The sequence below is a fragment of the Microcaecilia unicolor genome, chromosome 3 (assembly GCF_901765095.1).
Source record: "Microcaecilia unicolor chromosome 3, aMicUni1.1, whole genome shotgun sequence".
Classification (NCBI taxonomy): domain Eukaryota; kingdom Metazoa; phylum Chordata; class Amphibia; order Gymnophiona; family Siphonopidae; genus Microcaecilia; species Microcaecilia unicolor.
Window position 1 is genome coordinate 50,202,357 of NC_044033.1, and position 24,752 is coordinate 50,227,108.

Sequence of the window (24,752 nt, forward strand, 5' to 3'; positions counted from 1 at the left end):
GCTGCGACAACTCCAGCCAATCACCTGAAAAACACAATAACAAACATCATCCCCCAAAACACCTCCCCCCCCATTAGGGTGGGCGGGTGGGAAACTACCTCTGAGGATCGCCAATGCCCTGGTATCCGTCGCCGCCCCCTTTATATCTCCTCGCCCCGCCCCACCCCCTCACTCCCTTTTTGGCCAATAGGCAGCCTAGCCTCTCGCTAGGACAGTTGCCCTTTACAAACTCCCCAATCACGGCCCCGCTGCCTCTCTGCAGGGCCCATGCTTCCTCCCAGCATGCCCCAGAGCCGGCTCGAACGGGCCCCAGCCCTCGTTTAACTGGGCCCTTTGAGACCAGCTCTCGGGCCTCCTATTCTGTGATTTAATTTGATTTATTGATTTGATATTCTGCTTAATATATAAGTTTTAAAGCCGTTTACAATTTTAAAAAAGCATACAATATGTATATTATAATATAACATGATACAAACGTATCAATTCAATTGCATCAAGTCATAAACTTTAAATATAAGCCAGAAGTACATAACTACATAAGTACATAAGTAATGCCATACTGGGAAAAGACCAAGGGTCCATCGAGCCCAGCATCCTGTCCACGACAGCGGCCAATCCAGGCCAAGGGCACCTGGCAAGCTTCCCAAATGTACAAACATTCTATACATGTTATTCCTGGGATTTTGGATTTTTCCAAGTCCGTTTAGTAGCGGTTTATGGACTTGTCCTTTAGGAAACCGTCCAACCCCCTTTTAAACTCTGCTAAGCTAATTGCCTTCACCACTTTCTCCGGCAACGAATTCCAGAGTTTAATTACGCGTTGGGTGAAGAAAAGTTTTCTCCGATTTGTTTTAAATTTACTAGACTGTAGTTTCATCGCATGCCCCCTAGTCCTAGTATTTTTGGAAAGCGTGAACAGACGCTTCACATCCACCTGTTCCACTCCACTCATTATTTTATATACCTCTATCATGTCTCCCCTCAGCCGTCTCTTCTCCAAGCTGAATAGCCCAAGAATCTATAAGGGTCCCTTTTATTAAACCATGCTAGTGTAATGATTCCTGGTGTGGCATATGCAATGTAGCCCAAATGGGCTTCGTCAAATTTGCCATCCGGGAATCACTAGCGCAGTTTATTAAAAAGGGGCCGCAAATCACCAAAAGTATTTTCAAAAACCCAAGTATTTTCAGAACCTTGTGGAAGCCTTAGTTACCCCTAAAAATGGTCCCATATAGGAAAATTAAATTCACTGATTGTAAAGACGGAAGCTGCAACAAACAGCGTAGAGAAGAACGCAAAAAGCGTTGGTGATCTTGTTTGATGAATTTGTCAGAAAGATATTTTGTGCTTACAGTAGGCCATTCCACATCTTTTTGCACATTAGTTTACTTAATTCATGAGTCTAATATGATGCACTGTTCAGATTTGTGCTAATTAACATTGAATAATACAAGAGGCAACTGTAGCAGCCAGCAGCAGCAGCTCTCTGTGTCAGCATGTCACACAGTTTGAAATTAAATACACTGGATGAGACCTGGCATGATTTTTTTTTTGGGGGGGGGGGGGGTAATCTAACCTGAACATTTTGAGAATCAGTATGGGGATCAGGGCCCTTGCAGCTGCTGCCAAAACACAGCTCATGCGAAGAAAATACGCATGTGTAGGACGGACTGCTTTAAGAAAAGGGAAAACAAATTGATCCAAAGAGAAACAATCATCGTTCGATCTAAACGTGAGAACAGAAACAAATGATCATAAATCTCAGCATCCCGGTGAAAGTGCAAAAGAAATAAAAAAACCCCAACAAAAACAAAACGTAGTACCAGTATTACCTTAGGAGCTAGAAATCAAAAACGGTAATCCCAAAATGCTCCCCTAAAGTTTACTAAGGTAGCTGTCAGCTATTTCGAAGCAATTATCCATTGCACCATATCACTATGAGGCTGTCAGGTCTCCTCTATGGCTGAGAGATTTGCTGAAGTCATCTGTCCTCTGTGCCACAGAATAGGAAATTCCAGAAATGAAAGATTGCTTCTGGGGGCAAAAGTCTCAATTCTGACGGGATGCAGATAGGGTTTTTTTTTTTTTTGTACACGGAATACAAATCACTCATGCAACCATACGAACAGCTAGGTTTAATTTAACATGTTTAACTTAGAAAGAAGCAAGCATGTTAAACACAACAAAAAAAACATAGCATTATAGTTTTTCACTAACTACAGTCTCATAATTATTTTTGAAGCACTATTTCTTTCTGAAAATGAGGCTAATTATTTTTGGGTTCCTGACCTTGTGTTTCCAAGGACTTGAATGGTGAGCTGCTGTGTTACGAAGGAAACCATTGTGTGGATTGGACTATATACACCTTCTTAATTTACATCCATCGCTTTAAGAGGTTTTTTTTTTTTTTTTTTTTTAGTGTGTGGATTTCCCCTTCTTGGTGCTGTCGACATATTCAGAAATTTAAAAAAAGATGAATTGGAGAGAGCGATTACAGTTCACTGTGGGGGGAGGGGGAGGTTGCAAGAGGAGAGAGTAGTAGTGTCTTGGTGGTGTTAAGCATCAGTGGCGGACACAGAACAGGAAGGGAGGGAGCGAGGAAGGTTTTGCAAGGAAAGCTGCAGCCTCTCCTCCAACCTATCCACCAGCCACGGCAAAAACCCAAGTCAGAGCTGAGAATCGGATTTCTCTTTTGATGGTTAGAGTGGTTCGTACAAGCTCCTGCACAAGGGGGGGTGGGGGTGGGGTGTCTAAACCTGTGTGATGAAAACCGCGATCGCACGGTTTTGGCCGCTCTGAAAGCTCCGGGGTCACGATCGCTACCGATCGGAAGGGCCAAGCCACAGAGAGAGCAGCCAACAAGGGCAGCGGAGTGCCAGCCCCCCCACCGCGGCATGCCCGTGCCCATGTGAGCAGCCATGGAGAGCCGGCGCCTGATCACCGCGGCCAGCCTGGCGTTAAGCCTTTGCTCCCTGCTGCTGCTCAGCACCGCGATCTTCACCGACCACTGGTACGCCACGGACACACGCAGGCACAAGGAGCTGTGCGACAGCCAGGGCAACTCGGACCCCACCGATCAGAAGAACCGCCTGATGCCCCTGTACCAGCTGCCGCTGCGGGGGGGCCAGGCGGCCCGGGCCGGCAAGCTGGGCTTCCTGTCGCCGGCGCCGGCGGGGGGCGTGCGGGAGCCCGAAGAGCTGCTGGAGAACTGGAGGTCTCTGCTGGGGCTGGGGGTCCTCGAGTCCGACTGCGGCCGCCCCCTCTTCTCCACCTACTCCGGCCTGTGGAGGAGATGCTACCTGATGGGGGTGGATAAGGACATTGACAACCTCATCCTGAAAGGTGGGTGCAGCCTGGCAGGTGGCATGGGGGTGACAGGCACAGGCGACCCCCTGTGCCCGGTTTACCTGGAATTGGGCATGGGGGGGGGGGGGGGGGCTTGCCTTGCATAAACAAACATTTCCTCTTTCTTGGGAGCGAAATTTCGAGAGAGGCTCTTGTTGGCTCAGAAACACTCATGCATTTCATTTGCCTGCAGGTTTCTTTTACTGTACGTTCAGTAGCTTTTTTTGTTGTTGTTGTTCCTTCCTTCCGAGAGAACACAACCTTCATACCTAGTTGGATTAAGAATCCGGGTGTCAAATCAGCAGCTGAAATGACGATGTGGTATCCCGAATGCTCTAGTATATTTTTGAAATGTCAGATCCTCCCGTGCAGGAGGAGGAACCCTGGCCGGTACCAATAGAAATGTATCACTACTTCACTACAAAGGTTTCAGCACCTGCCATCTACATACTGACTCTCTCTCCCTCTCCCGATTTTTCTGTGGGTTAAATACTGGGCCATTAGTGCTGTGCTTTAGTATGGGATGCATACTGAATAGGGTGGCCTGCAAATGCTACAAAGGCCAGCTAGGGCCAGATCTGCTTGAAGAGTCCAAGTATTCTGACTTTTTGAGAGGGTATTTTTTTTTTTGACACTGTATTGCTTTCTGTTGCAATACAAGATGGGTCACGAGTGACTGTATTTTGAGACGGGACTGCATAGAAACATTTTTTTCAGCAGCCAGCCAAGTAACCTTTAACTCCCAATAAATTTAATAACAGGTCACTTAGCAGAGGTTTTTAAGCCAGTGATGATCGGACAGTGCTCCCTAAAGTTGTATAAGATAAGGAGCATATGTCCAGATTGAGGCTTCTTTCCTCTAAAGAGAATATCTCATGTAAGACGCTATACATATAGGAGTCCCCTGTATTTTGAGCGTTAGTAGTTCTCTTGCAAAAGCCAGCCTATTTTATTGCAGAATGGGTGTGGATACTTAAGTGCCTAAACCGAACACCTGCACATTGTAATTGGGGGTAGAAAAAATAAATTGAGAATTAAAGCTGCATGGCAATTTTATAAAATTTGTATCAATAGAAATCAAACAAAATAAAACATGGAAAAGAAAATAAGATGATACCTTTTTTATTGGACATAACTTAATAAGTTATGTCCAATAAAAAAAAGGTATCATCTTATTTTCTTTTCCATGTTTTATTTTGTTTGATTTCTATTGATAACCTTAAGAGTGGACTAACACGGCTACCACACTCCTCTACATAAAATTTGTAGGGTGTGGATTTAATATATAACCCCCATAGACGGATGACTGGGCCAAACCATGTGCTACACAAACACAAAAACATGGTACATAGAGTGCAACATACAGTTATGTTTGTTTGAGAATTTCTGTTTTTGATTTATCAGTTTTTCAATTTGCTTTATTTGGTGGAGGTTTGTTATATATAAATGCACATTGATTAAATGTTAAGTGAATTCAGCATATGTTAAGTGATTTTATGATTTGATTCGATTAATTATGTTGATGCATTCATTTATATGTTCGATAATTACATACATGTTTATCCAAAAATCTTTTTAGATTATATTTTTAAATAATTTTTTAGACTCCTGAGGCAGGCCTGTGGCCGAAACACAGTACCGTGTCGAGTCTACAATAAAGTTTACTTCTTTATATACCACCAGAGTCTCAACGCCCTGAAGTCATTGGTCCACTTCCCAATTTGTGTCTTTGTATCTTTACCTCGTGAGATTTTGTGTTCATCCACTTTGTGGAGAGCCTTCCCTGATACATAGAGTGCAACATAGTAACATAGTAACATAGTAGATGACGGCAGAAAAAGACCTGCACGGTCCATCCAGTCTGCCCAAGAAGATAAATTCATATGTGCTACTTTTTTTATTTGTACTGTCCTCTTCAGTGCAGAGACCGTATAAGTCTGGCCAGCCCTATCCCCGCCTCCCAACCACCAACCCCGCCTCCCAACCACCAGCTCTGGCACAGACCATATAAGTCTGCCCAGCACTATCCCTGCCACCCACCACTGGCTCTGGCACAGACCGTATAAGTCTGCCCAGCACTATCCCCGCCTCCCAACCACCAACCCCGCCTCCCAACCACCAGCTCTAGCACAGACCGTATAAGTCTGCCCAGCACTATCCCTGCCACCCACCACCGGCTCTGGCACAGACCGTATAAGTCTACCCAGCACTATCCCCGCCTCCCAACCACCAGCTCTGGCACAGACCGTATAAGTCTACCCAGCACTATCCCCGCCGCCCAACCACCAGCCCCGGCACAGACCGTATAAGTCTGCCCAGCACTAGTCCCGCCTCCCAACCACCAGCCCCAGCACAGACCGTATATGTCTGCCCACACTAGTCCCGCCTCCCAACCACCAGCTCTGCCACCCATTCTAGGCTAAGCTCCTGAGGATCCCTTTCTTCTGCACAGGATTCCTTTATGTTTATCTCACGCATGTTTGAATTCCGTTACCGTTTTCATCTCCACCACCTCCCGCGGGAGGGCATTCCAAGCATCCACCACCCTCTCCGTGAAAAAATACTTCCTGACATTCTTCTTGAGTCTGCCCCCCTTCAATCTCATTTCATGCCCTCTCGTTCTACCGCCTTCACATCTCCGGAAAAGGTTCGTTTGCGGATTAATACCTTTCAAATATGTACAGGAAATCATCAGTATGGGCTTCCACAAAGTCTTACTGGAGTCTTAGGAGACTGTGAGACCTTTTCAAGGACAGACGAAAGAAGCTGTTTTGCTAGATGAGCTTTGCAGAATCCATGGGTGCCTTGGACCTGTGAGGCCTTCAATGCTCATTTACTGGAACAAGCCTTTTTATTTGTTCTTTGCAAAGTATCATAGACAACTAAGCCTCCAGTTTGCGTCTAGATGACCATTATGTACCGGAACCTCACTCTAAACTACCTGTTACTCTTAAAGTAAGACAAGCTAATTCCTTACTCTGGGGCCCTTTTAATAAGGCACGGTAGGCCTAACGCGGGCCTACCGCATGCTAAAAACACATTACCATGGGTTGCGCTGAGGGGTCCCATGGTAGTGTGCTACCTAGCACACGCTAATCCTTCGCTGAAAAGGTTTTTTTTAATTTTTAAGCGTGGGAGGCGTGGCCATGGATGGAAAGTAGGCATGCCTGAACTAATCAAGTAGCATGGGCACATTACTGCACGCTACCCAATTAGCGCAGGAGTAGTGCGGGAGCCCTTACCGCCTCCTAAACAGGTGGCGATAAGGGCTCCCACGGCATGCTAAAGGTAAGCCACCTCTTAGTGCACCTTTGTAAAAGGGCCCCTGTGTATGATTACTGCAAAATAAATATATCCTTAAGAAATTAATTTTTGTGTTTGCTGTTGTTTCCAACCCCTTACTAGCCATTAAGCTATACAGATGCAGAAAAAATGTCAAGCATTTACCATAAAAAGGACTTTTTTTTATTTATTGCATTTGTATCCCACAATTTCAGTCACTCTAATGTATCTAATGTGGCATCTGAAGTTACTTTCAATATGAAATTAAAGCAGCATGTGTGTACTTCACATTTATTGGCACTGAAAAGACGTTGTCATTGTCTAGAACGTAAATGGAGAAAGCAAAAAAAAAATGATAAGAGTTGAATGGAAGCAGATGATAAAACGGTATAAATTTGGCTTAAATAAGGCCAAAAGAACATATTACTCAACCTTAGTAGGTACAAAAAAGCTGGATCTTAGAAAGTTATTTGAACTGCTTAATTTTAATTTATCATCTTCTCTCTCGACTAGTGCTGTTCAGCCCTCTGCTGAGGAGTTGGTTGTTTATTTTGCGTCCAAAGTGAAATCTATTTATCTTTAATTTGTCAAAACTTACATCAGAGTTGGATGGTGTGCCAGCAGACAGCTGCTAGGCATCTTTTGACCTGGTTTCTGCCTCTGCACTGTTTCCATTAATTAATAGAATACCTTGTTCTAATTGTCCTTTAGACAAACTACCTTCTTTTTTATTGAAGGATCCATCACTGGACTTAGTGAATTGTTTAGCTTTATTTGTTAATACATTGCAATCCGCTTAAGTGCAAGGGTCTGGGACCAAAGAAATACATTCAGTTAACCGAAGCGTGCACTTAACCGTTGTGACCCAAAGAAGCTTGACATCTGATAAACATATATACAGTACTGTTTATTATACATACAGTATAATGTCTCCGTTAACTGACGTTATATTCTCGTTAACTGACGTTAGGCTTGCTTGAAGTAATCAGTCATAGTACTCTGAGCATTATTGTGTCTGTGAGTTCCATAGACTACGTCTGCCAGACGGTAAAAACTGTAATAGCACTGACATCCAGTGGCCTCCAGATAGGCCCGCACAGTGTTGAGACTCTCCAGCGCTGTTGCAAAAGTGACAGGAGGTTGTTGAATTTCGTCAGCATGTGCCTCGCTGCTCATTTCATCATCTGTTTCATCATCTGCATGTAGGCGAATATCTCGACATCAGTGCTGTCATCAGCTGTTTGTAGATCATAATTAACAGCTACGTAGTAATGAAACTCCTCTTCAGTAACATAGGCTCGGATGTCAATAGCCTGTTCATCTGATGCGTTTGCAACAGCTGCATCTGTTTTGTCCCTCTCCACATCCTTAACAAAGCTTGCCCGCTTGTAGCAGTTCACAATGGTTGCCTGAATAACATGTTTCCAGGCTTCTTTTTTTTTCATATGTAGGGAATCCAACAGTGATAGATTACAAGCCAGTTCAACAGCACATTTATCCTTGCCAGTCTGGTCATCCATAACGCTTATCAGACGACATAGCACAAGAGCCCGATAATGTTGTTTGAAATTGGCTATTATGCCCTGAGAGGTAGTGTTTGGTGGCAGGAAGACCAACTTGACGTTAGACAGCCTGGCATCATCACTGTGTGCAGCACAATTATCACAAAGGAACAAAATCTGACGCTTTTGTGCTCGCATTCCAGTGTCTAACTTCTTTAGCCACTGCTTCCAAATTTCCCCAGTCATCCATGAATTTGTGTTAGCCTCGTATGACACAGGAAGTCGCTTAACATTCTTGAAGCAACGGGGCTGTTTGCTCTTTCCAATGATGAGTGGTTCCAACCAGGGGCGTATCTGCGTGGGGCCTCAGGGGCCTGGGCCCCTGCAGATTTTGCCCTGGACCCCCCTACCGCCATCAACCCTCCCCCGCTGCCGTTGCTTACTTTTGTTGGTGGGGGACCCCAACCCCCGCCAGCCGAGGTCCGCTTCCACCTGCTGCTGCCTTAAAAACTACTTCTTCAGCCGGCGGGGGACCCCAAACCCCCGCCAGCCGCCCCAAGGTGTTTAAAATTCATCTTCGGCCTCCGTGGCCATGCTGCTGTTGATAGGAGCTGTTGAATCCACTTCGGAGTCTGACGTCGTTGTACGTTGTACGTGCTGCGATGTCAGACTCCAAAGTGGATTCAACAGCTCCTATCAACAGCAGCACGGCCACGGAGGCTGAAGATGAATTTTAAACACCTCGGTGCGGCTGGCGGGGGTTTGGGGTCCCCCGCCGGCTGAAGAAGTAGTTTTTAAGGCAGCGGCAGGTGGAAGCGGACCTCTGCTGGCGGGGGTTGGGGCCCCCCGCCAGCAAAGGTAAGCAACGGCAGCGGGGGAGGGTTGGCAGCGGGAGGGGGGTGGAGAGAGTCATTGGTGGCGGTGGGGGCTCTGACAATGGCGGGGGGGGGGGTCGGTGGCGGTGGGGGGGGGGCTAAAATGTGCCCCCTCCCTCTGGCTCTGGCCCCCCCTACCGCCGGAGTCCAGATACGCCCCTGGTTCCAACTTCTCACTTCCATCCATATTGCAGCAAAGGAGAATCGTCAGTCTGTTCTTCAGCGTTTTACTTCCTGTAGTTTCGGCTTGTTTGAATGCAAGTGTTCCATCAGGAATCGCTCGCCAGTAGAGGCCGTTTTCATCAGCATTGAAAATGTCACGAGGTGCAAACTCGTTCAAGATGGTAGGAAGAACTGAAACAACCCTATTTTCAGCATCAAAGTCATCAGCGTCTTGTTTTTCACCATGCTGTTTCTTGAATTTTATGTTGTTCCTCTCCTTCCATCTTTCCAACCATCCAATAGTGGCTTTGAATTCAGTTAGTCCAAGACTTTCAGCTAGCTGATTAGCTTTCTCCATAAGCAGTGGACCACTGACAGGAAACTGTCTGCTCCTGACGTGAGAAAACCACCGAAGAAGAGCATCTTCTACATCCTCAGCTTTTCCCGCCCGTTTACATTTCCAGTGTGGATTTGTATTGTTTTGCCAGTCTTCCAGAAGCTGGTCTTTCTGCTTCAAGATACGTGAAATTTGACTGGGATTGACACCATATTCTTTAGCAATAGATGCTTAACTTTGTTTGTTTTCTAATTTTTTAAGAACTTCTATTCGTTCAGCCAGTGTTAAAGTCTTACAGTTGCGCGACGACGACTCCAGTATACACTCTAACAACATTCTTTTGCTTCTTGTGCCTGTGGCAGTTAACCAACGAGATTTCAAATTTACCGCCCCTTTGTCACTCGCCAATCGGCTTCCATATTCTGTGCGTGAGCGGTCTTAAACTATGCATATAAGCAAATCTTGCACTTATCAGTGGTGTGCTAAACCGAAGTTTGTCTCCATAGAAATTGATAGCGCCAAAAACGGGTCCAAAGTACGGCTTGCAGTTAAACAGAGCATGCGCTTATCCGATGTGTATTACTTTGGCAAATGGTTGGTTTTCATATGATATGGGAAATATTGTGTTAACTCCCATTCTAAAACAAGTAAACGGTAACTTATCTCAACCCTCCAACTTCAGACCAATTGCTAACATTCCTTTTTTTTAAGTAACCTGGTTGAATTTGTAGTTAGTTCACAGTTAGTGAATTATATTGAGTTTTGGTTTACTTCATGATTCTCAACATGGGTTTAGACCCTTTCATAGAACTGAGACTTATTAATATCACTGACCTCTGTGAAGAAGGTTCTCTGTTGAAGCAGAAGTATGGTGCTTCTTCAATTTGACATCTCTGTCACTTTTGATACGGTGAACCATGCATTAATATTGAACTTACTGTCTGACTTTGGTTTGGTAGATTCAGTTTTCACTTGGTTCAAATTATTTTTAGCACAAAGACAATATACTGTATTGAAAGAGAGGTTTTTTTCAGCTCCTTGGTCTTCACCTTGTGGTGTGCCTCAGGGCTCTCCCGTTTCGCCTCTATTGTACAATCTTTACATGAGTACATTGGGAAAATTATCATTTGGACCTGATGTAAGGTTGTGGCCCTGTGCTGCTGACATTTTCCTTTTAGTTCCAGTAGATTCAGTTGTTGATGCCTTTTATTCAAAGTTAAACATCTATATTAAAAAGATTGTAGCCTGGTTTAGGGATATGCAACTTAAATGAGACTAAAAAATAGATTCTTTGGTTTGGTCTATAAAATAATGAGTGGAGTTGAACGGGTAGATGTGAAGCGTCTGTTTACACTTTCCAAAAATACTAGGACTAGGGGGCATGTGATGAAGTACAATGTAGTAAATTTAAAACGAATCGGAGAAAATTTTTCTTCACTCAATGTGTAATTAAACTCTGGAATTCGTTGCCAGAGAATGTGGTAAAGGCGGTTAGCTTAGCGGAGTTTTAAAAAGGTTTGGACAGCTTCCTAAAGGAAAAGTCCATAGACCATTATTAAATGGACTTGGGGAAAATCCACTATTTCTGGGGTAAGCAGTATAAAATGTTTTGTACTTTTTTGGGATCTTGCCAGGTATTTGTGACCTGGATTGGCCACTGTTTGAAACAGGATGCTGGGCTTGATGGACCTTTGGTCTTTCTCAGTATGGCAATACTTATGTACTTATTTTTCCAATATTCCGCAATTTATGGTTCTAGACAATGGGCAATCATTTAGGGTGGATGAGGAGTCCAGAGTCTTAGGTATGACTCTTGACTCCTCGCTTTCGATGGACAAAGATCAAAAATATAGTATGTAAGGCATATTTTAAACTCAAACAATTATGACTGTTACGGTCATATTTTTTACATGATCATTTCAGAGTAATTGTTCAACTGTCAATCCTAACACTGTTGGATTCTGGTAATTCTTTGCATTTAGGTATAATGGCCAAACATCTCTCTGAACTTCAGATAGTTCAAAATTCTGCTGCTAGATTGATTTACTGCAGTTCTCAGAATGAGAGAGTCTCTCCTCTGCTGGCTAGGTTGCATTAGTTGCCGGTTCAGGCCAGGATTTATTTTATGTTTGGTTTTTAAATTTTTATATTGTGCTTGTTCAGCAGATCTTTATTTTTGTTTTTTCCATCTGCCAAATCTGTTTATTTTAAAGTAATGTTTTCTGGTTCTTTTTGGTTTTCTGCTGTTCGTCTTTGGAATAATCTACCAGTACAGATTTTTTTCTTGAATAATTCTTTTTGCTTTTCTAAAGGTGATAAAAACCACATCTATTTTCTTGACTAGGCTTAGTAGAAGTAACTTGATTTATTTATTTTTTAATCTTTTAATTTGTTTCAATATATTTTGTGACATCCTGATATATGTTTCAGGTCTGTTTTTTGTCACTGTGCCTTCAATTCCTTTTGGGAGAGTTGGCGGGTTATAAGAATCTGATAACATAACATAACATGTGCTGTCGTGATACATATGATTGCATTATTTAGACTTAGGGGCCCTTTTTCTAAGCTGCAGTAAGCACTAATGCACGCTCATGTGTTTTGTGGTAGTTTTCACATTTGTGTGTGCTTCCCATGTGCCAAAAAATAAATTTTGTTTTTTTTAGCATTGGGGCATGTTGGGGCGTGTTTGGGGATAGAGTAGGCATGGCCAGCGCGAATCAGTTAGCACAGCTATATCATCACATGCTAATTGATTAGCATGTGATTAGCGTGTGAGCCAGTGGCATAGCCAGACCTCGATGTGGGGGGAGGGTCCAGAGCTGAAATTTGGGAGGGGTCACATTTTGGCCCACCTCCCTGCTGCTCCCCTCCCTGCCACCACCTCACATACCCAGCCAGCTGAAGCATTTGTCTAGCGGCGGTCTCCGCCGCATTGCCTGCCCTGCTGTTCCTCTCACATCGCATACACGCTTATTTTAATGAAACTGAGCATGTGCAAAGTGTCGCACACGCTCACTTTCACTAAAACAAGCATGCATGCGACTTGAGAGGAAGAGCGGGACAGGCACTACGGCAGAGAGCCGGAGACCAATTCTGGACAAAAGATTCAGCTGGCTGGGGTTGGGGACCCTCGCCAGCCAATCAGGGACCCCAGAACTAAATTTGGGGGCCCAGGACCCCGTGGCTCCTGTAGCTACACCACTGTTGTGAGCCCTTACCACCTAGAAGATAGGTGTAGTTAAGGGCTCACACGCTAATAGGAAAATTAGCATCTGGCCATTATTACAAAAATGGAAAATGCTGCCATTTTACAGCCATGCTAAAAGTGACCTCAGTGCATGGGAAACCCATGCTGTAGTCATAGTGCAGGCCACTTTTAGTCAGCTTAGTAATCCCTTAGTCTGAAAAATTTGTATTTTCATCATGCTACAATCTTTATATAAACCAATCCGATTGGCTGAACGTGCTTAACTAATTTATTTATTTCTAGATATTAAAGATACCATTTTAGAAACATCTACACATGGAAATAGGAGCATTTACACAGGATGATTGCATAAACATGCAAATAGCAATTTTAGGGCCCCTTTTACAAAGCTAAGGTAAAAGGGGCCCTGTAGTAGCATCAGCGCGTGGATTTGCTGTGTGCCAAGGCCCCTTGTACTACAGCATTTTTAAAAAAAAAGGAAATGGCTGTGCGGGAAGTACAAACTTGCCACATGACAATTTCCTATGGGAGCCCTTACCACAGTGGCGTTGCTACATGGAGCCACAGGGGCCTGGGCCTCCGTAGATTTGGCCCTGGACCCCCCTCCCGCCGACCCTCTCGACCCCCCTCCTGCTGCCAACTCTCCCCTGCTGCTGCCATCACCGTGGGCTACCTTTGCTGGCGGGGGACCCCAACCCCTGCCAGCCGAGGTCCTCTTTTTCCAGTGCAAGGCGTCAGACTCAGAAACAGAACAAAGCCTTGCGCCAGAAGAAGAGGACCTTGGCTGGCGGGGATTGTGGTCCCCCGTCAGCAAAGGTAGGCGGCGGGGGAGGGTTGGTGCGGGAGGGGGGTCGAGAGGGTCGTCGTCCGGGGGGGGGGGTCAAAGTTGGTGGTGGTGGTTGCGGTGGGGGGGGGGGGTTGGCAATGGCGGGGGGGTCTGCGGCACCTGGGAGGGCTAAAATGTGCCCCCATCACCTCGGGCTCTGGACCCCCTCCCGCTGAAGTCTGGCTGCGCCCCTGCCTTACCGCCTCTTATATAGGAGGCGGTCAGGGCTCCCGCCCTAACTCATCAGTGAAAATAAAAAATATTTCTGGTTGCACCAGAAATGGTGCACGTTGGTGGCGGCATGACACGTGCCAGTGCCACAGTAGCATTGTAAAAGGGCATCTTTGAAAGCCATTATTTACATGTCAGAATCCCTGGGATGCAGAGATTTCAAGGAGGCGTGGTACAGGCGGGCTGAAAATTTAAAGATGTATTCCCCACTTACATTGAGAATACTCGTATATTTAAACAATTTTTAGTGGTGGGTTTTGTATCTGTTCAGAGATGTCAATAGATTTCTAGAAAGTGCTCTTTTAGGCCAGGGCTTTGCACCAAGTATTAAGGGAGTTCCTTTATCCCCCATTTTTACATCTCTGATTCTAAATTATTAAAACAAAAACAAACTTTGTCATCACTAGCTAATTGGTGTACTGTATAGGTTTGTAAATGTTCCCTACTACATGTTAAAGAGCAAGCATTTCTGTATAGAAACTGGTGAGTTGGTGCTGCTTTTCGGGAATGTTTATATTTGCAAAATGGCTGCTTCTGCTGTACACGCCAGCACATACACATGCACTGCTGCATGGCCTTATATATATGTTATAAAAGGGTCTGCATGGGGCAGTTTTTTGGGAATTGAGCATGTCCCAGACTGGTAGTCTCAATTCTGATCTATGTAAATTGGGTCTTTATGCACAATGTTTTTCAATGGCCTGACATCAGCACTGGCTCAAGGTAGACCAGGCATCAGCGTGGCAGTCACCAGCAGCAAAGTTAAAGTGGCCAGCGCAAGGCTTGGAGCAGACATGCATGCTCAAGGCCTCCCACATCCTGCCCCCTCTGAACTTATTGTTTCTTATTTATTAATACTTGCTATATCACCTTATCTGACATACATAATAAAATATAAAGACAAAGAAGAACAGAAATTCATTCATTAATAGGACAAATGATTAGACACTCATCCCGGACTGAGAAGGATAGTAGAACATGAAGGTACTTGCAGGTAATAGCAGATAGACCACCTTCAGTCTTAGGTCACCCCAGATCCTAGTCTCTAAAAGCCAACTGGAAAAAGTGTGGTGGATACTTGGAATGCCCTCCCACGGGAGGCGGTGGAGATGAAAATGGTAACAGAATTCAAAAATGCATGAGATAAGCACACAGGAATCCTGTTTAGGAGGAATAGATCCACATAAGCTTAGTGGAGATTGGGGTGACAAAGCTGGTAATTGGGAAGCAAAGCTAGTGCTAGGCAGACTTCTACGGTCTGTGCCCTGAAAATGGCAAGGACAAATCATGGTCAGGTATACATATAAAGTAACTCTTACAATGAGTTTATCTTGTTGGGCAGACTGGATGGACCATACAGGTCTTTATCTGCCGTCATCTACTATGTTACTATGTTAAAGCAGCTGTAAAGAAAGCTCAGCATGCAGAAAGAGAGGAAGAATTTTCCAAAGTGGCAGAGTAAAAGAAAAAAAAAAGTTCTCTGTCTGGTGGACTCCAGACTTGCACAAAATGGAATAGGAAAAACCAGTTGATGATCATATGATCTAAGAGGACATCTGGGCAAATAAAGGATAATCACAAAAGCAAAATAGAATAGGTTACCTTCATGAATCACCTTGTGAGTAAGAGTCAAAAGCTTAAATTTATCTCCAAATTGGATTAGTAGCCAATGCTAGCGAGACAGAAGGAGGGGGGTGTGTGACATGATCAAATTTCTGAGCTCAGCATAAAAGTCAAACAACTGTATTCTGAAGAGACTGAAGTCTGTTCAAGTTAAATTGTGACACCTGCATAGATCACATTACAAAAATCAAGTAAGGAAATAAATAGTGCGAGAAGGAGAGCATGCAACGTTGAGTCACTAAAATAACCAGATGGAGCATAATTGGTGAAGGATAAATGCTCACAATGCTAGAAATCTGTGTGGTAAATGAAAGTTGCTGGTTGATTATAATTCCTAGATATCTGAAGGAGTATACTGTCTTTCTTGGGATACCAAAACGTAGGAGTACTAATGAAGGATGAAAGTTATGGCCCATAGCATGCAATGGTTTCATCTGAACTGAGAACTTGTTGATGCGTATTGTGAGCACTCTGGAGGGCTGGTGCGAGGGAAAGGGGATAGTTGGTCTTTCATCCGGCATCATCCCCATTCATTCAGCCCAGCTAGGAGAACAGGGCGCCATCTAGGGATCAAACTGCCAGGGAAAGCTGTAATGCAGGAGAAAAACTACACTCCCCAGAAGCCAGTGCAGGGTCAGCTGAACTCCCAGGAGGGGAAGGGTGGAGTGACTGATTGGGAGATGAGGTCTGATCCTGGAGATGGGGAACAGCTGGTGGAGCTTGGGGAGGAGATGGAGTGGAATAAAGAGGAGGTAGAAGGAGAAGGTAAAGAAGAGTGCATGGAGGTTGGAGGGCTTGCTCAAACTTCCTCAGGAAAGGTAAAGCCTCTGGTGGCGGGAGTGTGGCCCAAGCTGTGCATACTTGGAGAGGATACAATAATCCACTGGGGAAGCCACTGGTGGAAGAAACTAACCCATAAACTATCTAAGGGTAGAAGATAGTGCTGATGAGGATAGGCTACAATTGGGAGCAAGACAAAAGTTTGCTGGGTGGGATATTCTGAGTTAAGATTGGACTGTGTTAATAAGCTGAATGTGGAAAAACTGAACTGACTCTTGCATTCTTGATGAAGAAACTGCTTGAAGATTAAAGCTGTATTAAAAGATGCTGAGAAAATAAAGACCTGTGGTTTTCAAGAACTATAAGACGGCTGGAGTTTTGTGTGTCCCAGTCGTGAGCTGATCCTGGGCGCAGGTCAGCTGGGCAGCAGTTAAACTAGGACAAGCAGTGCAGCAAGGCGGTGGTTGCAGCTCGTACCGGGGGAAAAGCTAGCCAAGCTAAGCAGGGTCGACCCCGGCTCTCACCTGGAAGGGTGACCTGGTTACAGTATGCAACTAGGCCCCTACTGTATGGAGGCAACATCGCAAAGGAGTGAGACCAGGATTTTGGGGAGTAGTATAAAACACCAGAAAATATTAGGGATGTGTTTTCTGTGTTGTTTTATTTTTATAATTTTTTTTTTAGGGGACAACTGAACAAGAACAACACTGAAGCAACAGAAAACAAGCCAAGAGACAGGACAGAAATGCTCAAGCCTGCCCTGAGTTGGTTCCTGTTGGGCCAGTCAGGAAAAAGAACTGAGATTAACAGAAATATAAGCCACAGTTAGGTATGGGCTAGCTATAGCAGATTGTCAAGAGGCAGAATAGAATTTTTAGATGTTTTTCTATGAAGTCCATCAGAAGTGCGTTCAAATCATAAGTGGGCGTGTCAGGGGCATGTTAAGGGTGGGATTTGGGCGTTCCTAACACTTAGACATTTTTCAGCCATAATGGAACAGAACAAAACCGTTCAAGGCTAACACTAAGACGTTTTAAGCTAGACCTGTTTTTATAACACATAAGGCACAAAAATGTGCCCTGAATGACCATTTGACCACTGGAGGGAATCGGGGGTGACTTCCCCTTTTACTTCCCCAGTAGTCACTAACTCCCTCCCACTCCCCAAAAACATGATTAAAAATATTACTTGCCAGCCTCTATGCCGACCTCAGATGTTATACTCAGGTCCATTAGAACATAATGCAGGTCGCTGGAATAGTCTAGTGGTGGGTGCAGTGCACTGCAGACAGGTGGACCCAGGCCCATACCTCTCCCTACCTATTACACTTATGGAGGAAACTGTGAGCCCTCTAAAACTCTCCAGAAACCCACTGTACCCACATATAGGTGTCTCCTTCACCCGTAAGGGCTATGGTAGTGGTGTACAGTTGGGGGTAGTGGGTTTTGGGTGCGTTTTGGGGGACTCAGCAGACAAGATAAGGGCACAATGGTGGAATGTGTACCTGGGTGCATTTTATGAAGTCCACTGCAGTGCCCCCTAGGATGCCCTATTACTTTCCTGGGATGTCAGGGGGACCAGTCTACAAAAAATGCTGGCTCCTTCTACATCCCAATGGCTTGATTTTGTTCGTTTTGCACTTGGACGTTTTTTGTTTGAAAATGGACCAAAAAACAAAACGTCCAAATCACAAAACCTTGTTCAAAACAGTATTTTCGAAAACAAAAGATAGACATTTTTCTTTTTTGAAAATGACCTTCTTTTCCATTCAGATTTTGGACGTTTTTTGCAAAACGCCCAAAGTCGGACTTAGATATCATATCGAAAATGCCACTATCAGGCTTATTTTTGAAAAAGAAGGGCGCCCATCTTTCAACACAAATTGGGAGATGGGCATCCTTCTCCCAGGGTCACCCAAATCGGCATAATTGAAAGCCGATTTTGGGCGTCCTCAACTGCTTTCTGTCGCAGGGACGACCAAAGTTCCCGGGGGCGTGTTGGAAGCATAGCAAAGGTGGGACTGGGGCGTGTCTAACACATGGGCATCCTTCGAGCGATAATGGAAAAAAGAAGGGCGTCCCTGACGAGCACTTGGGCGACTTTACTTGGTCCATTTTTTCTTGCGACTAAGCCTCAAAAAGGTGCCTGAATTGACTAGATGACCACCGGAGTGAATTGGGGATGACCTCCCCTTACTCTCCCAGTGGTCACTAACCCCCTCCCACCCTAAAAAAACTTTAAAAACATTTTTGCCAGCCTCTATGCCAGCCTCAAATGTCATACCCAGCTCCCTGTCAGCAGTATGCAGGTTCCTGGAGCAGTTTTAGTGGGTGCAGTGCACTTCAGGCAGGCAGACCCAGGCCCATCCTCCGCCTACCTGTTACACTTGTGGTGGTAAATGTGAGCCCTTCAAAACCCACCAGAAACCCAGTGTACCCACATGTAGGTGTCCCCCTTCACTCCTTAAGGCTATGGTAGTGTTGTACAGTTGTGGGTAGTGGGTTTTGGGGGGGGTTGGGGGGCTCAGCACCCAAGGTAAGGGAGCTGTGCACCTGGGAGCAATTTCTGAAGTCCACTGCAGTGCCCCCTAGGGTGGCCAGTTGGTGTCCTGGCATGTGAGGGGGACCAGTGCACTACGAATGCTGGCTTCTCCCACGACCAAAGGGCTTGGATTTGGTCATTTCTGAGATGGGTTGTCCTCGGTTTCCATTATCGCCGAAAATCGGGGACGACCATCTCTAAGGACGACCCTTTCGATTATGCCCCTCTCAGTGTCAATATTTCATTACCTTTACTGAGTCCCTAGCAGTCTTGTATGATGGTAGCTTGGAACTGAGAAAAGTGCTGAAGAACAGCAGAGATAGGATTGAACCTTGTGGAAAAGCACTGTAGTGGACAGATAGAGGAAAAGAATGATCCTTCATGAACCAATTTAGAATGCTGCCTGTTTTTCCAATCTTGTTAGACTGGTTAAAAGAAGGTGGTGTTCTAACAAGTCAAAAGTGGTCACTTTCATTTTGGCATGATTATCAATAGAAATCAAACAAAATAAAACATGGAAAAGAAAATAAGATGATACCTTTTTTATTGGACATAACTTAATACATTTCTTGATTAGCTTTCGAAGGTTGCCCTTCTTCGTCAGATCGGAAATAAGCAAATGTGCTAGCTGACAGTGTATATAAGTGAAAACATTCAAGCATTACTATGACAGTCTGACAGAGTGGGAGGAGGGGGGTGGGTAGGAAGTATGCATGGGGACATCAAAGCATATCATTGATATTCTAACAGGGTGGGTGTGGATAGGTGAGGGGAGGGTGATCAACAGAGACATACAGCTTTATGGTTTATTGTAAATAAGTTTTTATTGATGATGAAATCCATCATTAGGTATATAATACAGTACAGTATCCATTGCAGATAGGTCTTGCATCAAACTTAAACATCATACTATCACATCATCATTTTATACAATCTTAACCTATACCAAACCTCCTCCCTCCCTCCCCCCCTCCCCCCCCCCAAGGGAAGGAAACATTCCTCTTTCTCCTCATTGTCTAAGGTGTCTAAACATCCGTGTATTCACTCTACTTACACCACGCAAACTATTATTTATTTATATGATTGTGTACATCAAAAATTTAGTATAGGGCCTTTCACCGCTGGAGGCAATGTCAACCAAAATGGAGTCCATATCTTACAAAAATCTGTTTCTTTAAAGGTTCCTTTCTGATCCACCAACCGTCTCTCAAACCTCATGAGACACACCATTTGGCATCTCCACTGATGAACTGTGGGAATTTTATTTGTAATCCACTCGGTTAGTATTACTTTCTTCGCTACAGTTGTTGTCCGATTTGCAAATCCTCTATAACCAGCTGGGATCGGGGACACCAATTCCGGATTGCCAAACAATAATTGCGGCTTACAGCACCATGTTGTCTGCCACATAAGGGATACGTGTTTTAGGCGACTCCTCCAAAACTTTGCTATTTTTGAACAATACCAAAACATATGTCCTAATTGTACTCCCATCTCGCCACATTTCAAACAGGCCCCATCTGTCGACGCTCCCATATGGAAGGCCCTTCTTGGTGGAATATGTGCACGCATAGCAAACTTGAATTGTAATTCCCATTGTGACATCATCCTGCAAGAGCCCCGCAAGGACAAAACATGCGCTTTAAGAATTTGATAAGAGATTACTGTTCTTAAGTCTACTGTCCAGGCCTGTGCCAGACCCTTGTAGTCAGGTTCTGGCATTGTGTCTCTGATGTGCCTATGGTGCATCCGAAGCGGAACTTTATTTTGTGCCTGTAAGGAGAATGCATCCGACAGTTCCTCCTGCACGTCCTCCGTTAGATCTTGCCACTCCAGGGCGGAAATGTAATGCTTCAATTGCATGTAGTGGAAGTATTCTGACTGTCGGCAAGAATATTTAGACTTCAGCTCTTCAAATGGTTGAATTTGCCCCTCCTCAGTCAACACATTCGTTATGTAAATTAACCCTTTGCTTTTCCACCGGCGGAACACACCATATATCTGTCCCGGCGGGAAGGCTGGATTGTCACAAATTGTCAAGTATGGCGTGGTCCGTGATGAGAATTGATGGAGGCGACAAATCCATCTCCAAACTGCTTTCGCCGTAGGCAGTATATGAGAGTCCTGTAGTATCGGCGGGATCCGACCTCCGCCTGTATGTAGCAGGTTACTGAAGTGAATCCCAGCAGTGAGCTGTGTCTCTAACTCAGTGGCAGAAAACTCCGCTGTGTTACGAAACCAATCTGAGACGTGTCTCATACCACATGCTACAGTAAGATTCCGCACACTCAAAAGTCCCATGCCTCCATGTTCCACAGACATCTGGAGTGTTGCAATCGGTATCCGAGCCTTCCGCCCTTTCCACAAAAATTTATTCAGTTGCTTGTTCAATTTCTGTTCATCTTCCAAGCGTAGAAACAGTGGCAGGGTTTGGAAGACATATAGCCACTTGGGCACAATAACCATATTATATAAGGCTATCCTCCCTGTTATTGATAATGGATAATCATGCCACAGTCTCAGCTGTGTACAAGTCTGAGTAAGTAATGGTTGCACATTTTTAAAGTATAGAGTAGTCAAATCCTGTGGTATATAAGTGCCCAGGTATTTGATTTTTTCTTTTTCCCATATCAATTTCCTCTCACCCACACTCATGCCTCCTGCCTGTGGGTATATCATCAATCCCTTGGACTTCTGCAAATTTAGCGAGAAGCCTGACAAGTTCCCGTATTCCTCAATTATAGTTAACATAGCCTCCAATGCCTCCTGCGGTCTGGATGTAATCACAGCCAAGTCATCAGCAAACGCTAATACTTTAACCTGTCCCTCTCCCACCCTCACTCCCGGTATATCCTGCTCAGATTTCAAAGCCCTAAGCAGTGGTTCCAATGCTAGCACAAAAAGTAGAGGTGAGAGGGGGCACCCCTGTCTAGTACCCCTCTCTATCCCAAATGGTGCGGCCTTGACCCCATTAACCAAGATCTCAGCTTCTGGGTCTTTATATAGAGCTATTATGGCTTGATAGAACCAGCCCTGGATTCCCATATATTTGAGAGTTGTGAAGAGGTATTCCCAGCCCACTAGGTCAAAAGCTTTCTCAGCGTCCAAACTATACAGGCAAGTTGGCACACCCCGCTGCTGACTCGACGCCATTGCCAACAATAGTTGGCGAACATTTCCAACTGCCTGCCTAGTTCTGACAAAGCCTACCTGCTCCTGCCCTATTACCTTAGGCAGTATCTTGGCCAACCTATTGGCAAGAATTTTGGACAGAATTTTTATGTCCACATTTATGAGTGAGATTGGTCTATAAGAGGCCGCCTGATCTTCTGGGCGCCCTGGCTTGGGAAGGAGTGAAATCAAAGCCTTATTACAGTACTGGGGGAATTTACCTTCCGTTATGACCTGAGTATAATAGTCACAGAGAGGTCCCACGAAAGAGGCTGGTAGTAATTTATAAAATTCCCCTGTATATCCATCAGGCCCTGGCGCGGAACCCAACGGTAGGGATTTAATCACCTCCTGGATCTCTTTCCCCTGTAATGGACCTTCCAGCATGTTTAATTCTAATTCTGTTAGTTTGGGTACCCCAACGCGTTCCAAAAAACTGTTAATTACTTGGCGATCTGGTTTTGGGGTTGCCTGATATAGAGCCTTAAAGTGCCTTGTGAATATACGTGCTATGTCTTCACTATTATTGCATTGCACTCCTTTCTCGTCTCTCAAAATCGTTATTGGTTGCCGATTTCCCCAAGCCCTTACTAATCTCATTAACATTGATCCCGACCTATTCCCAAATCTTTGCAATTTAAATTTTTGAAATGCCAGGGATCTACACATGCGTTCATGTAACAGTGAATTAAGTGTAACCTGCATTGCCAGCAGGTGTTCTTTTGTTGTGGCATTGGGGCTACGTATATAACAGGCTTTCGCCTTCTGCAGTTTGGCTTCCAGCCTCAAGATTGCTATGGAATGTTTTTTATTCCTTGCATGGGCAAAGGCTATCACCTCCCCTCGCAGTACAGCCTTTGCAGCCGACCAGAACAATGTTGGTTGAGTCATATGCCTTTTATTATTCTGCTTGTAATCTTCCCATTTCTGAAGGAGAAAATCCCGAAAGTCCTTGCTATGGTATAGATATGCCGGGAATCTCCATCCCCCCGCTGTCTGATAGAACCTCGTAGTCTCCACATCTATCCACACCATAGAGTGGTCGGACAACCCCCCCGGGCCTATTTCCGCTCTAGCTACCCAGGAAAATGCTGTTCGACTTATTAGTATGTAATCTAGTCTGGAGAGCGTGCCATGTGCTCGTGAAACATGAGTATAATCACGCTCTCCAGGGTGTAGTGCCCTCCATGTATCCACCAGGTCTAGAGAGCGCATGAAGGACCTCAAGGCCCGTGATTTAGGCCCCCCCCGAGATGCTACATTGGGATCAGAGCAATCTACATGATAGTCTGAGACTAGATTAAAATCGCCCATGACTATAAGTTGTGAAGCTTTGTATGGCATGCATATTTCCATTAACTTCGCATTAAATTTTGCATCATAAACATTAGGTCCATATAATCCCAGCACCAGGAATTCTCTATTTTGTATCCATAACTTGACCACTACGTAATCACCCTGTGGACCAACCTGCACTACTTCAGATTTGGCTGCTAACCCCTTGCGTATTAATAGGGCCACACCGCCTTTCCGCCCTCCTGCTGAAGTGTAATGAACCTCCCCCACCCATCTAGTTTTCAATTTCCTATGCTCTTCCGGAGAGAGTCTAGTTTCTTGTAAGCACCCGACATCTACTTTTGTCTCTTTAGGGCCTCCAGAATTTTTGCTCTTTTAATTGGAGTTGCTATCCCTCCCACATTCCATGTAGCAAACCTTAAAGTTTTAATCTTCCTCTCCGTAAAGCTTTGTCGTCTTGAGCTACTTCCAAACCCATCTCCGGGGCGCCCAGCCTCACCCGAGAGATCCAAATTGTCAATGTTCTCCAGTCTGATCCCCAGCTGACATCCCTCCTATCACATCCAGCCCGCTTTTTTCTCTGGTCGTTTTTCCATTGTAAGTTACACAAACATTTATCACCTTCTTCCCTTCTACCCAATATTACTATTAGTCCCCCATCCCTCCCTCTCTTAACCCCCCTCCCCCCCTAACCCCCCCTGTTACAACCCAAAACAATTTAACTCCCATCCTTGTTCACCCAACGGAGATCAGATGAGGTTGAACCCCCCCCCCCCCCCAGACACACACACCTTATCATATCGTATCATATCAGTCCCATCCCCCTCTGTTCTTTTCACCGTAAATTATTAACATCTCTGCATATTAAGTACAACACAGCAGCCACTTAACTCGTCATAATCATACACTTAAACTTAGACCTTCTGGAATGTCCTCTGCTTCTTAGAAGCCTTCTCTTGCCTCTCATGTCGGATCCAGTCCAGCAATAAATTTTGTGGCCTCTTGTGGTGTTTTAAAAAGGTGCCATTTTCCCTGGTGTTGGAGTTTTAATGTCGCTGGATAGATTAAAGCAAATTTCTTTTGACTTTCTGCTAGAGATTTACAGACCGGCTGAAATGCCCGTCGCTTCTCCTGTAAGCATAGTGAAAAATCCTGAAATATCTTGACGGCACTGCCATTATAAAACAGTTTATCACGCTTCAGCCGAGCCCCTCTCAGAATCTCCATCTTGTGCACAAAGTTGTGCACTTTTACAATCACCACTCTCGGCCTTTGATTTTGTTCTGGCTTACGCCCTAATCTGTGGGCCCTTTCCAGGCACAAGGATTCTGTATTATCTGAGAGCGCCATTTCTTCAGACAGCCATTTTTCCAGTGCTGATTGTAACATGTGCTCCGGAACTGTTTCTGGAATGCCTACCAAGCGTAAATTATCTCGTCGCGATCGATTCTCCAACTCATCGATCTGTTGCGATTGCAGATGCACTAACTTTTTAAGCTCTTCCAGTTGATTGACTTGCCCAACCTCGCCGTCTTCTATGGCCGACACTCTGTGCTCTAACTCTCCCGTTCGA

General features: G+C 44.8%; 1 protein-coding gene across 1 annotated transcript in view; it reads left to right on the forward strand.

Annotated features, from left to right (window-relative positions):
• Positions 1 to 2,556: 2,556 nt before the first annotated feature.
• Positions 2,557 to 24,752, forward strand: part of TMEM178A (transmembrane protein 178A) — a 150,343-nt gene continuing 128,147 nt past the window's right edge. Inside the window, exon 1 of the mRNA XM_030195909.1 lies at positions 2,557 to 3,342. Coding sequence (XP_030051769.1) covers positions 2,919 to 3,342 — 424 coding nt within the window. The 5' untranslated portion in view covers positions 2,557 to 2,918. The remainder of the gene's footprint in view (positions 3,343 to 24,752) is intronic.